The sequence below is a fragment of the Tachyglossus aculeatus genome (genome assembly GCF_015852505.1).
Source record: "Tachyglossus aculeatus isolate mTacAcu1 chromosome 12 unlocalized genomic scaffold, mTacAcu1.pri SUPER_6_unloc_1, whole genome shotgun sequence".
NCBI classification, from domain to species: Eukaryota; Metazoa; Chordata; class Mammalia; order Monotremata; family Tachyglossidae; genus Tachyglossus; species Tachyglossus aculeatus.
The window spans coordinates 16,853,329-16,867,897 of NW_024044828.1; the positions used below are offsets into that span (position 1 = coordinate 16,853,329).

At 47.8% G+C, this 14,569-nt stretch overlaps 1 protein-coding gene across 1 annotated transcript; it reads right to left on the reverse strand.

The window, feature by feature from the left end:
- Nucleotides 1-1,201: 1,201 nt before the first annotated feature.
- On the reverse strand, nucleotides 1,202-10,633 carry METTL3 (methyltransferase like 3). The gene is made up of 11 exons (XM_038741213.1): nucleotides 10,504-10,633; nucleotides 3,699-3,889; nucleotides 3,195-3,599; nucleotides 2,930-3,105; nucleotides 2,613-2,829; nucleotides 2,348-2,535; nucleotides 2,217-2,255; nucleotides 2,017-2,125; nucleotides 1,860-1,925; nucleotides 1,652-1,764; nucleotides 1,202-1,463 (listed from the first exon to the last, which is right to left on the reverse strand). The coding sequence occupies exons 1-11, from the start codon at nucleotides 10,601-10,603 to the stop codon at nucleotides 1,352-1,354; spliced, it is 1,716 nt and encodes a 571-aa protein (XP_038597141.1). The 5' UTR covers nucleotides 10,604-10,633; the 3' UTR covers nucleotides 1,202-1,351.
- Nucleotides 10,634-14,569: the final 3,936 nt, after the last annotated feature.

Here is a 14,569-nt window from a genome sequence, read left to right on the forward strand (position 1 = left end):
TCTCCAGGTCAGGAATCCCGCGGGAGAGAAGAGCCGGCGGACCTTCAGCCGGGGATTAACTCGAACCCGGAGCTGGGGACCCCCATGGGGATGTTCCGCCCCCTGACCCTCTTTTACATAGAGAGGCAAGGACCCCGAGTGGCAGTGCGGCCGAGTGGATGGAGCAGGAGCCCGGGGGGTCGGAAGGACCTGGATTCTAATCCCAGCTCCGCCACTTCCCTCATTCATTTTATTACTATTTATTTTATTTTGTTAGTATGTTTGGTTTTGTTCTCTGTCTCCCCCTTTTAGACCGTGAGCCCACTGTTGGGTAGGGACTGTCTCTATATGTTGCCAATTTGTACTTCCCAAGCGCTCAGTACAGTGCTCTGCCCATAGTAAGCGCTCAATAAATACGATTGATGATGATGATTCACTCAGTCATATTTATTGAGCGCTTACCGTGTGCAGAGCACTGTCCTGAGCGCTGGGGCAGTACGGGTCCGCAGCTTAATGACGGTCCCTACCCAACAGCGGGCATTCGTCTGCTGGGTGGCCCTGGGAAACTCACTTCTCTGTCTGTAAAATGGGGATTAAGACCCTGAGCCTTTTATGCGGCGGACAGTGGCCAACCGGATTAGCTTGTATCTGCCCGGGTGCTTAGTCCAGTGCCTGGCACATAGTAAGCGCCTGACATAAACCATAGAAAAAAAGACCCCTAACATGACCTCCGTTAAGACCCTGAGCCTTATATGCGGCCGACAGTGTCCAACCGGATTAGGTTGTATCTGCCCAGGTGCTTAGTACGGTGCCTGGCACATAGTAAGCGCCCGATAAAAACCGTAGAAAAAAAGACCCCTAACGTGACCTCCGTTAAGACCCTGAGCCTTATATGCGGCGGACAGTGGCCAACCGGATTAGCTTGTATCTGCCCAGGTGCTTAGTCCAGTGCCTGGCACATAGTAAGCGCCTGACATAAACCATAGAAAAAAAGACCCCTAACATGACCTCCGTTAAGACCCTGAGCCTTATATGCGGCCGACAGTGTCCAACCGGATTAGGTTGTATCTGCCCAGGTGCTTAGTCCGGTGCCTGGCCTATAGTAAGCGCCTGACAAAAACCGTAGAAAAAAAGACCCCTAACACGACCGTCGCCAGAAGGGGCCGATCCCAGCAGTGCCCGTCCCCCAAAGCACGAGCTCCACTCCATCCTTGCTGCAGGTAGCATTTTTTATGCGGAGCGGGCCGCCGCCGCCACTCCGAACCCTCGGCCGCACAGACGGCGACCCCACTTCCCACCCGGAAACCGGGAGAGCCGCACCCCGGCCGGATCAGGAGCGGGGCGGGATGGGATGGAGGGGGCAGCGGGCCTCCTACATGTTCTTGGGTTTCGAGATGATGCCGTCGGGATAGCGCTGCTTAAACTGGGCAACCACGTCCGGGTCGAGCAAGTGGATGCCATCCAGCTGGTTCCCGAGGGTGATCCTGGGAGGGAAGGCAAGAGGGGCGCCGCGCTGGCGTCGGGCGGTCGTACCCGGACTCTGGGCTGGAAGGACTTCTTGGGGCGGGGGGTAGCCCGGGGAAGAGGGATCCGCGAGGGGCGGAGGGAGAGGAGGATCTCGGCCGGATCCCCCGGGACAGCGGAACGCCGGGCGCCGCCCGTCGGGCCTCACCAGTTGGGCTGCACGTTATGGGGGCGTCCGAACAGCTCGATCTTGCGGGTCCCCGGCGACAGCCTCTCGATCATGCCGTAGATCTCGTCCGGCTTGTGGCTGGTGGAGCGGACCTAGGGGGGACGGGGCCGTGGCTGCCTTCCCCCGTACCCGCCTCCCACCGGGGAACGAGGCCCGGCCTCGGGGGGGCAGGGGAGGTGGGACTCACCTCGGCCACGATCACGTCACAGTCCAGGCCGCGGTTGAAGCCTTGGGGGTTGCCTTTGACGCCCACCTGCACGCAGAGTCGGGACGGCCCCGTCGCTCGGCGCCCCTGGCCGCCTGCCCCGGCCCCTGGCCGCCTCCCCCCGGGCCCGCCCCCTCACCAGGCAGTGCTCCTTGCCGTGGTTCAGCCAGTGGCCCGTGCGGCCGGTTCGGATGATGCGTTGCAGCTGGTTGGTCTTCACCCAGATGATCTCATCCACCCGCTCGTACCTGGGGGAGCAGGGAGGGGGCTGTGCCCGCCGCCCCGGCCGGGGGCCGAGGGAGGGAGGGAGACGCGGGCGCCGAGCCGGCCCCTACTCACCCCCAGAGGTTCAGACATTCCCTGCCCAGCTCCATGGCCCTGCAAAGGGAGACGGGGTCGGCGCCACCCTGCCGCCAATCCGCCCGGGGCCTCACGGGTCGCGGCCCCCCGCCCCGGCCCGGTGGCCCGACCTGCCCGTGACCCAGAGGAAGAGGAAGCCGTCGTCCTGCAGCCCGGGGATGTTGAGCCTGCGCATCTCGTCGTCCGTCAGGGTCCCGTAGGGCAGCTCCATGTGGATGTCCCAGGGCGGGTCCGCCATCACCACCGCAAATTTCCCCAAGATGCTCACGTCCAGGTAGCGGATGTCGCAGCAGATCCACTGGGGAGAGACGGGGCGGCCGCTCGACCTCCGGCCCCCTCCCCTCCCCACCTCCCCGCCCCCGTCGAGCCCGGCACCTGCGGCGGGAAGAGGCGGTCCACGCTGGGGTCTCCCCCGACGCCCTGGGTGAGGGCCAGCTCCTGGCTGGGGCCGCGGTCCAGGCTGCCGGGGGCCTCGGGGTCCACGCAGGCGTCGATCTCGTAGTGGACGTACTTGCACGTGTCCATGTGGAAGCAGGTGTTGAGGAAGGAGCAGTCGCCCAGCGACTCGTCCGTGTGTTTGTTGATGATGCGCCTGGCGGGGGGCGGGGGAGGTGGGTCGGGCTGCCCCCGGGCTCCCGCCTCCCGGCCTCCCTCCCTCCCTCCCTCCGTCCGAACGGCCGGCCCGGACAGACCGAAAGTGCAGCTTGCGGCAGGGCCGGTCGGCGTCGCTGGCCTTCATGCACTCCTCCTTGGTGCCGTAGTCGCAGAACTCCTGCACCTGGGCGCGGCCGCGCGAGCGGAACTTCTCCACTATGGACTGCTCCTTGGCGGTCGTCGTGTTCAGCAGCTCCAGGATCTCCTGGCTCACCTGGGCCCGCGGAGCAGCCGGGAGTCGGCGGGGCGGTCGGCGGGCCGGCCGGCCTCCCGGCCTCCCCCCAGCCCCGGCCCGGCCCGCACCTTCTTGCTCTGCTGCTCCTTGGTGGACTGCTGGTTCAGGAGGCTCTCGATCTCCAGGTCGAGGTCGGAGGCGGCGGGCCTGCGGGACTTCTTGGGGGGCTCCCGGGCCGGCTCCGAAGCCAGGGAGGACGGGCCCGAGGCGGCGGAGCCGGCGAAGGCCGCCGCCGGGCCCAGGTCCTGCTCCGCCCGCCGCTTCTGGCCCGGGCCCAGCCCCGCCCCGTCCCCGGGCCCCTTCTTCTCCTCCACGGCCCCCATCATGGCCGAGAGCTTGGAGTGGTCCGCGTAGGTCACCAGCGTCGGGTGGGCGGCGTCCTGCAGGAGACCCCGCTTCACCTCGATCAGCTCCTGGGCGGCGAACTTCTGCAGGAGGCTCTCCACCCCGTCCTGCGTGGCGGGGGCCTCGGGCTGGGGGGCAAGGGGCCGCCGTCAGCCGGGAGGCCGGAGATGGGGGACGGGAGAGGCCCGGCCTCCGCGGTCCCCCCCGGCCGGAGTGGGGGGCGTTACCGTGGAGATGGCGAGGCGGATGGACACGGCATCGGTGGGCAGGGTGAGGGCCAGGTCGGAGAGGTGGTGCAGCAGCTTCTTCTCCAGCTCGGGGTCCGTGGAGAGATCGGGGGTCCCGGGGGCGGGGGCCGTCGGCACGGGGCTGTCGCTGCGGAAGGCCGGGGACAGGGCGGCCTCCGGGTTGCGGGGGTCTGCGGGGTGTGGGGGGCGCAGAGTGAGGCCCGCCCGCCCCCACCTCCACGGTGCGGGGGACGGGGACGGCCCCGGGGACGTCCTTGGGACAGACTGGCGCGGCATCCTCGCACTCTGGGCCGCCAGAAGGGGCTTCTGCAGGCCCGCGTCTCCCCCTCCGTTAAAGCAGCGCGGTCTAGCGTGTCAGGAGGACCCGGATTCTAATCCTCCCGCCACGGCTCCGCCGCTCGTCTGCTCCGGGGCCTCGGCCAGGTCGCTGGACTTCTCCCTGCCTCGGTTACCCCATCTGTAAAAGTGGGGATTGGGCCCGGGAGCCCTGTGCGGGACAGGGACTGCGTCCGACCTATCTTGTATCTGCCCCGTCTCTCATTACAGTGCTGGGCACACAGTGAGCGCTGAACAAACACCAAAATGATCATTATTATGAAAGCCTTGGGGTGCAGCTGTTCCCAAGCACCCAAACTATTTTCATGGCTACTGCCTCTCTGCGTCCGGCCGTTTTTGGCCCCTGTGTCCAGTGCACGGGCCAGGGCCAGATGCCACAGCTGTTGGCGCTGGGGAAACTGTAAACTCCCCGAGGCCAGGGATCATGTCGTTTAGTCTAGTGACCGCACTCTGCACGCAGCAGGTGTTCGGCAAACGCCCGGCCTTGACCGGCCCGGGTTGGGGGGAGATTTAGGGGAGAAATGACCAAATCGGCCGCTTCTTTTCTCGAAATCTTCCCCCATCCCCTAGCCCTATCCTCACCAGCACTCCCGCAGGCTCTTCAATCAATCAATCAGTCAATCGTATTTATTGAGCGCTTACTGTGTGCAGAGCACTGGACTAAGCGCTTGGGAAGTACAAGCTCTTGAGCCTGTTCAAGGCTCGTGAACAGGAGGGATCCCCCGGGGGGGAACCCAATACAATCAGTGGTAATTTACCGAGCGTGTACTGAACACAAAGGAGAGAATAATAGTGATGGTTTTTGTTTTAAGCACTTATTACGCGCCCAGCGCTGTTCTAAGCGCTGCGGTAGAGACAAGGTAATTGGGTTGTCCCACGTGGGGTGCACGATCTTAATCCCCATTTTGCAGACGAAGTAACTGAGGCTCTCCCCCTCGTCCCCCTCTCCATCCCCCTCATCTTACCTCCTTCCCTTCCCCACAGCACCTGTATATATGTTTGTACATATTTATTACTCTATTTATTTTACTTGTACATATCTATTCTATTTATTTTGTTAGTATGTTCGGCTTTGTTCTCTGTCTCCCCCTTTTAGACTGTGAGCCCACTGTTGGGTAGGGACTGTCTCTCTATGTTGCCAACTTGGACTTCCCAAGCGCTTAGTACAGTGCTCTGCATACAGTAAGTGCTCAATAAATACGATTGATTGATTGATTGATTGAGGCACAGACAGAAAGAAAAGTGAAGTGGCTTGCCCAAGGTGACCCAGCGGACCAGTGGCGGAGGCGTATTTATTACTCTATTTTATTTGTACATATTGATTCTATTTATTTTATTTTGTTAATATGTTTTGTCATCTGTCTCCCCCTCCTAGACTGTGAGCCCGCTGTTGGGTAGGGACCGTCTCTCTATGTTGCCAACTTGGACTTCCCAAGCGCTTAGTCCAGTGCTCTGCGCACAGTAAGCGCTCAATAAATACGATTGATTGATTGATTGAGGCACAGAAAAAGTGAAGTGGCTTGCCCAAGGTGACCCAGCGGACCAGTGGCGGAGACGTATTTATTACTCTATTTTATTTGTACATATTTATTCCATTTATTTTATTTTGTTAGTATGTTTGGTTTTGTTCTCTGTCTCCCCCTTTTAGACTGTGAGCCCACTGTTGGGTAGGGACGGTCTCTAGATGTTGCCAACTTGGACTTCCCAAGCGCTTAGTCCAGTGCTCTGCGCACAGTAAGCGCTCAATAAATACGATTGCATGAATGAATGAAAAAGCCGGGGTTAGAACCCACGTCCTCCGACTCCCAAGCCCGGGCTCTTTCCACTTAAACCACGCCGCTTCCTAATACAGGGGACGGTACGGCCTGGGTCATGGGTTCGAATCCCAGCTCCGCCACATGTCTGCTTGGGCAAGTCACTTAACTTCTCTGGGCCTCAGTTCCCTCATCTGCAAAATGGGGATTAAGACTGTGAGCCCCACGTGGGACAACTTGATCACCCTGTATCCACCCCCAGCGCTTAGCACATAGTAAGCGCTTAACAAATGCCACCATTATTATTATTATTACTATTATGACGGCATCCCTCCCCTCAAAAAAGCTTCCACTTTACAGAGGCGCCAACTAAATCTCCCCTTTCCATCCCACGCTGAGAAGCCTAGAGGAATGCCCCGCCACTGGTCCGCTGCGTGACCTTGGGCAAGCCATTTCACCTCTCTGGGCCTCAGTTCCCTCATCTGTAAAATGGGGATGAAGACCACGCGCCCCACGTGGGCCAACCCGATTACCTCGCCTCTAGCCCGGCGCTTAGAACAGCGCTCGACAAGTGCTTAACAAATACCATCATTATTATTCTCTCCCTTGCGAGGGAGTCGGAGGACGTGGGTTCTAATCCTGACTCCGCCGCTTGTCTGCTGGGTGACCCTGGGCAAGTCACTTCACTTCTCTGGGCCTCAGTGACCTCCTCGGTAAAATGGGGGTGACAGACTGTAAGCCCCACGTGGGACAACCTGATCGCCTTATATCCGCCCCGGCGCTTAGAACAGTGCTTGGCACATAGTAAGCGCTTCACAAATACCATCATTCTTCTTCTTCTTCTCTGGGCCTCAGTGACCTCCTCTGTGAAATGGGGGTGAAGACTGTAAGCCCCCCGTGGGATAACCTGATCACCCTGTATCCGCCCCAGCGCTTAGAACTGTGCTTGGCACATAGTAAGCGCTTAACAAATACCACCATTATTATTATTAGTAGTAGTAGTACTTATTATTATGTACTTATTATTATACTTATATATTATATATACTTACTATATATACTTATTATTATACTTATTATTATTGTACTTACTATTATTATTATTAGTAGTAGTAGTAGTAGTATTACCTCTTCCCCAGCACTTAGAACAGTGCTTGGCACATAGTAAGCGCTTAACAAATACCACCATTATTATTATCAGTAGTAGTACTTATTATTATGTACTTATTATTATACTTATATATTATATATACTTACTATATATACTTATATATGCTTATTATTATACTTATTATTATTGTACTTACTATTATTATTAGTAGTAGTAGTATTTATTAGTATTACCTCTTCCCCAGCACTTAGAACAGTGCTTGGCACATAGTAAGCGCTTAACAAATACCATCATTATTATTATTAGTAGTAGTACTTATTATTATTTACTTATTATTATACTTATATATTATATATACTTACTATATATACTTATACTTATATATACTTATCATTATTATACTTATTATTATTGTACTTACTATTATTATTAGTAGTATTTATTAGTATTACCTCTTCCCCAGCGCTTAGAACAGTGCTTGGCACATAGTAAGCGCTTAACAAATACCATCATTATTATTATTAGTAGTAGTACTTATTATTATTTACTTATTATTATACTTATATATTATATATACTTACTATATATACTTACATATACTTATTATTATTACACTTATTATTATTGTACTTACTATTATTAGTAGTAGTAGTAGTAGTAGTATTTATTAGTATTACCTCTTCCCCAGCGCTTAGAACAGTGCTTGGCACATAGTAAGCGCTTAACAAATACCATCATTATTATTAGTAGTAGTACTTATTATTATACTTATATATTCTACATATATACTTATTACATATACTTATATATTATACTTATTATTGTTATACTTATTATTATTATACTTAGTAGTAGTAGTATTTATTAGTATTATCTCTTCCCCAGTGCTTAGAACAGTGCTTGGCACATAGTAAGCGCTTCACAAATACCATCATTCTTCTTCTTCTTCTCTGGCCCTCAGTGACCTCCTCTGTGAAATGGGGATGAAGACTTGTGAGCCCCACGTGGGACCACCCGATCACCTTAGAGAAGCGGCGTGGCTCAGTGGAAAGAGCCCGGGCTGGGGACATAGTAAGCGCTTAACAAATACCAACGTTGTCTGCTGGGTGACCTTGGGTAAGTCACTTCTCTGGGCCTCAGTGACCTCCTCTGTAAAATGGGGGTGAAGACTGTAAGCCCGTCAGATAACCTGATCACCTTGTATCCGCCCCAGCACTTACAACTGTGCTTGGCGCATAGTAAGCGCTTAACAAATACCATCATTATTATTACTAGTAGTAGTAGTACTTATTATTATTTACTTGTTATTATACTTATATATTATATATACTTACATATTATACTTATATACTTATTATTATTGTACTTGGTAGTAGTAGTAGTAGTAGTAGTAGTAGTAGTAGTAGTAGTAGTATTTATTAGTATTATCTCTTCCCCAGCACTTAGAACAGTGCTTGGCATCATCATCATTATTATTATTATTACTATTACTATTATTATTAATATGCTTAACAAATACCATCATTATTATTAGTAGTAGTACTTATTATTATTATTAGACTTATTATACTTATATATTATACATATATACTTATATATACTTATATATTATACTCATACTTATTATTATTATGCTCATTGTTATTATACTTATTATTTTTAGTAGTAGTAGTATTTATTAGTATTATCTTTTCCCCAGTGCTTAGAACAGTGCTTGGCACATAGTAAGTGCTTAACAAATACTATCATTATTACTATTAGTAGTAGTACTTATTATTATTATTATACTTATACTTACATATATTATATATACTTATTACATATACACGTATATATATTTATTATTATAATAATTATTATTATACTTATTATTATTAGTAGTAGTAGTAGTATTTATTAGTATTACTTCTTCCCCAGTGCTTAGAACAGTGCTTGGCACATAGTAAGCACTTAACAAATATCATCATTATTATTAGTAGTAGTACTTATTATTATTATTATTATATTTATATTATACATACTTTTATTATTATACTTAGTAGTAGTAGTAGTAGTAGTAGTGGTATTTATTAGTATTATCTCTTCCCCAGCGCTTAGAACAGTGCTTGGCACATAGCAAGCGCTTAACAAATACCATCATCATTATTATTAGTAGTAGTAGTACTTGTTATCACTATTATACTTATTATCATACTCATACTTACATATATTTTATATGCCTACTTATGTATACTTACATATATTATACTTATACTTACGTATATTTTACATATACTTATTGTATATACTTATATATATATCATACTTATACATACTTATTATTATACTTAGTAGTAGTAGTAGTACTCATTATCATCATTATACTTATACTAACATATATTTTATATATATACTTATATATATATATTACTCACATATATTTTATATATACTTATTGTATATACTTATATGTATTATACTTATACTTACATATATTTTATATAAACTTATTGTATATGCTTATATATATTATACTTATACTTACGTATATTTTATATATACTTATTGTATATGCTTATATATATTATACTTATACTTACGTATATTTTATATATACTTATTGCATATACATATATATTATACTTATACTTACATGTCTTATATATGCTTATTGTATATACTTACATATATCGTACTTATACTTACATATATTTTATATATGCTTATTGTATATACTTACATATATCGTACTTATACTTACATATATTTTATATATGCTTATTGTATATACTTACAATATACTTACATATATTTTGTATATACTTATTGTATATACTTACCTATATCATACTTATACTTACATATATTTTGTATATACTTATTGTATATACTTACCCAAATCATACTTATACTTACATATATTTTGTATATACTTATTGTATATACTTACCTATATCATACTTATACTTACATATATTTTGTATATACTTATTGTATATACTTACCCAAATCATACTTATACTTACATATATTTTGTATATACTTATTGTATATACTTACCCATATCATACTTATACTTACATATATTTTGTATATACTTATTGTATATACTTACCCAAGTCATACTTATACTTACATATATTTTGTATATACTTATTGTATATACTTACCCAAATCATACTTATACTTACATATATTTTGTATATACTTATTGTATATACTTACCCAAATCATACTTATACTTACATATATTTTGTATATACTTATTGTATATACTTACCTATATCATACTTACACTTGCATATATTTTATATATACTTATTGTATATATTTATATATATTATACTTATACATACTTATCACTATTATACTTCTTATCATTATTATACCTGTTATTATTATTAGTAGTAGTAGTATTCCTTAGCATTCTCTGTCCCCCCCCCCCCCGCGTTTAGAAGGGGGGTCGGTCGGTAGCGCACCGGCTGGGTGTCCCCGGCAGGGGGCGCGGTGCCGCAGCCACCGCCCCCGGCCCCCCCCTCCCTCCCTCCCTCCCTCCCTCCCTCCCGTCTCCCAGAAGCCCCCGGGGCCCCGCCGTGCCCCTGACCGAGGTGTCCGCCGTCCTGCTTCCGCCTCCGCTGCAGGCGCTCCCTCAGGGAGTCCAGCTGCTTTTTGTGGGCCTGGATGGAGCTCCACGTGTCCGACATGCCGGACTCCGGGCCCGCGATCCCACGGGGACCCTCGGAACCACGCCGGACGGGGGACGGGGGACGGGGCCTCCGCGGAGGGCACGCAACTTCCGGTTCCGCCCTCACCCTGACGCTGGGGGCGGCCGCCATGTTGACTCCGGGCGGGGGGCGGCCATCTTTCTCCCTGGCGTGGGGGGGGTGGAAGCTGGGGCCGCCATATTGGTGTCTGGCCCGGGGCGGCCATGTTGACTGCCGTTGCCTATGCGGCCATGTTGGATGATTGCACAAGAAAAGTGCAGGCTCTTCTTAGTCCGGGCTCATTGTCATTCATTCATTCATTCATTCATTCATTCATTCTCTCATACCCAGCGCTTGGTATTTATTTATTGGCTCATTGTCTGTCATTCATTCATTCATTCATTCATTCTCTCATACCCAGCGCTTGGTATTTATTTATTGGCTCACTGTCTGTCATTCATTCATTCATTCTCTCATACCCAGCGCTTGGTATTTATTTATCTATCTATCTATCTATTTATTTATTTATTTTACTTGTACATGGCTATTCTATTTATTTTATTTTGTTAGTACGTTTGGTTTTGTTCTCTGTCTCCCCCTTTTAGACTGTGAGCCCACTGTTGGGGAGGGACTGTCTCTCTCTGTTGCCAGTTTGTACTTCCCAAGCGCTTACTACAGTGCTCTGCACATAGTAAGCGCTCAATAAAGACGATTGATTGATTGATTTATTATTATTATTATTATAAATGTCATTTTAGACTGTGAGCCCACTGTTGGGTAGGGACCGTCTCTCGATGTTGCCAACTTGTACTTCCCAAGCGCTTAGTACAGCGCCCTGCACACGGTAAGCGCTCAATAAATACGATTGACGATGATGATGGTACTACCGCTAATAATGACGGCATTCATTAAGCGCTTACTATGTGCCAAGCACTGTTCCAAGCGCTGGGGAGGTTACAAGGCGATGAGGTGGGCCCACGGGGGGCTCACTGTCTTCATCCCCATTTGACAGATGAGGGAACTGAGGCCCAGAGAAGTGAAGTGACTGGCCCCAAGTCACACAGCTGACAAGTGGCGGAGCCGGGATTTGAACCCACGACCTCTGACTCCAAAGCCCGGGCTCTTTCTACAGAGCCACACGGTGCCTGGCGCATAGTGTGAGCGTTTAACAGCTACCACAATTATTATCATTATTTTCATTTTAAGGGCATCGGTGATCGCCCTAACGTGGGAAGAACAATTGGAGGCTTACTGGAGCTACTGAATCAGTTGGCGCTAGTGAAAAACGGACCCCCATTCTACCCAACAAACATGTTTTTCCGAGGGCAGAAAGGACCATCTCTATATGTTTAGACTGTAAGCCCACTGTTGGGTAGGGACTGTCTCTATATATTGCCAATTTGTACTTCCCAAGTGCTTAGTACAGTGCTCTGCACATAGTAAGCGCTCAATAAATACGATTGATGATGATGATGATGTTGCCAACCAAGCAGCGTGGCTCAGTGGAAAGAGCCCGGGCTTTGGAGTCGGAGGTCGTGGGTTCAAATCCCGGCTCCGCCACTTGTCAGCTGTGTGACCTTGGGCAAGTCACTTAACTTCTCTGGGCCTCAGTTACCTCATCTGTAAAACGGGGATTAAGACTGGGAGCCCCCCGTGGGACAACCTGATCCCCTTGTAACCTCCCCAGCGCTTAGAACAGTGCTTTGCACATAGTAAGCGCTTAATAAATGCTATCATTATTATTATTATTACTTGTCAGCTGTGTGAGTTTGGACAAGTCACTTCACTTCTCTGGGCCTCAGTTCCCTCATCTGGAAAATGGGGATGAAGACTGTGAGCCCCCCGTGGGGCAACCCGATCACCTTGCAACCTCCCCAGCACTTAGAACAGTGCTTTGCACATAGTAAGCGCTTAATAAATGCCATTAACAATAATAATAATAATCTTGTCATGCTGCGTGGCGGCGTAGCAGGTGTGACGTCACGTGCGTCTCGGTGACGCTGTTTTTTTGTTTTTTTTGACTTCCGCCGCTGGCCATTCTAATCAATCAATCAATCGTATTTATTGAGCGCTTACTGTGTGCAGAGCACTGGACTAAGCACTTGGGAAGTCCAAGTTGGCAACATATAGAGACGGTTTCTATCCAACAGCGGGCTCGCAGTCTAGAAGGGGGAGACAGACGACAAAACAAAACATATTAACAAAATAAAATAAATAGAACAGATATGTCCAAGTAAAATAAATAAATAAATGAGTAATAAATACGTGCAAACATATATACAGGTGCTGTGGGGAAGGGAAGGAGGTAAGGCGAGGGGGTAAGGGCGGGGGGGAACAGGAGAACAGTGATTTGCACACAGTAAGTGCTTAATAAATGCCATCATTATTATTATTATTATTATTATTATTATTATTACTTCCCAAGCGCTTAGTCAGTCCAGGGCCCGAGTTGAACACCTACTTTGTGCCAAGCCCTGTCGGCTCGATGGGTGCCGTCCGAGAGAGAATGAACAAGGGTCCCTGCTCTCAAGGAGCTCTCCCGCATCATCATCATCATCAATCATATTTATTGAGCGCTTACTATGTGCAGAGCACTGTACTAACCGCATTTGGGGGACACATGAACCATGCCGATTTAGACATACTCATGTGGACAAAAAGCCCAAATAACAATAATAATAATAATAATAATAATAATAATAATAATAATGGTATTTGTTAAGCGCTTACTATGTGCAAAGTATGACTTAGACATCATCATCATCATCAATCGTATTTCTTGAGCGCTTACTGTGTGCAGAGCACTGTACTAAGCGCTTGGGAAGTACAAGTTGGCAACATCTAGAGACAGTCCCTACCCAACAGTGGGCTCACAGTCTAAAAGAAGAAATAAGAATGAATCAATACGACTGAATGAATCAATACGATTGAATGAACTGCGCTCAATAAATATGATTGAATGAATGAATACCTGATCACCTTGTAATCGCCCCAGCGCTTAGAACAGTGCTTGGCACCTAGTAAGCGCTTAATAAATGCCATTAATAATAATAATAATAATAATAATAATAATAATAATAATAATAATAATAACTGAGTGAATGGATGAATGAATACGATTGAATGAATGAATGAATGAATACGATTGAATGAATGAATGAATGAATACCTGATCACCTTGTAATTGCTCCAGCGCTTAGAACAGTGCTTGGCACCTAGTAAGCGCTTAATAAATGCCATTAATAATAATAATAATAATAATAACTGAGTGAATGGATGAATCAATACGATTGAATGAATGAATGAATGAATGAATGAATGAATACGATTGAATGAGACATGTAAACCACATCAGAGCAGGGGCACACCCATCCACTTCATTCCTTCAGTTCATTCAACTGTATTTATTGAGCGCTTATTGTGTGCAGATTACTAAGTGCTTAAGAATGCCAGAGTCCTAGGGAGCAGGAGTGGGTGAAATGACCCTTTTCGGTGGGGTTCTTGCTAATTCGGGGAGTAGCTTGAGGAAGGGGGACTAATAATAATAATTGTGGCATTCGTTAAGAAATTACGACGTGCCAGACGTCGTACTAAAGCAGATTGGGTTGGATTCAGTCCCTGTCTCACATTGGAGTTTACAGTCTCAGTCCCCATTTTACAGATGAGGTAACCGAGGCACAGAGAAGTTAAGAGGCTTGCCCAAGGTCTCACAGCAGACAAAAGCGGCAGAGCCGGGATTAGAACCCAGGTCCGTGTGATTCCCAGGACCGTGCTCTTATCCACTAGGCCATGCTACTTCTCTAGCAAGGAGATGTAGGTAATCCACATCATCATCATCAATCGTATTTATTGAGCGCTTACTGTGTGCAGAGCACTGTACTAAGCGCTTGGGAAGTACAAATTGGCAACATCTAGAGACAGTCCCTGCCCAACAGTGGGCTCACGGTCTAAAAGGGGGAGACAAGA